This window comes from Merops nubicus, unplaced genomic scaffold, assembly GCF_000691845.1.
Source record: "Merops nubicus isolate BGI_N331 unplaced genomic scaffold, ASM69184v1 scaffold41925, whole genome shotgun sequence".
In the NCBI taxonomy this organism is placed as follows: Eukaryota; Metazoa; Chordata; class Aves; order Coraciiformes; family Meropidae; genus Merops; species Merops nubicus.
This window is the reverse complement of record NW_008608378.1, coordinates 8171-8479: the sequence shown is the minus strand read 5'-3', so window position 1 is coordinate 8479 and position 309 is coordinate 8171. Positions and strand designations below refer to the sequence as shown.

The 309-nt window shown below is 57.6% G+C and overlaps 1 protein-coding gene across 1 annotated transcript in view; it reads left to right on the top strand.

Annotated features, from left to right (window-relative positions):
- Positions 1 to 309, top strand: part of LOC103772900 (chromosome unknown open reading frame, human C15orf59) — a gene marked incomplete at its 3' end in the record, with an annotated part of 8640 nt that overhangs the window by 167 nt on the left and 8164 nt on the right. The window contains exon 2 of the mRNA XM_008940245.1: positions 1 to 99. Coding sequence (XP_008938493.1) covers positions 1 to 99 — 99 coding nt within the window. The remainder of the gene's footprint in view (positions 100 to 309) is intronic.

Sequence of the window (309 nt, the reverse complement as noted above, 5' to 3'; positions counted from 1 at the left end):
TGTGAACGGGAAAGGATCCGGAATCGTATGAAAATGGTGATCGGGCAACTGGAAGGCATCTTACAGGAGCTCAAGGAGGTGGCCAAGGAGCTCCGGGAGGTAGGAAAGCCCCCGGCTGCCTTCGCATCCCTGCGTGGGTCGTGGTATGCCAGCTCAGCATCCACAACCCCTCTGGCTCTGGGTAGCCCAGCCTGGCCGACTTGCAGGAGGATTTTCAGAAGAGGGGGGAGGTAAAAAAAAATAGATGCGGTTTCCAAAATTGCTCTTGACCTTGAGAGCGGGGTTGCTTGGGGTCAGGGGGCCCGGGAG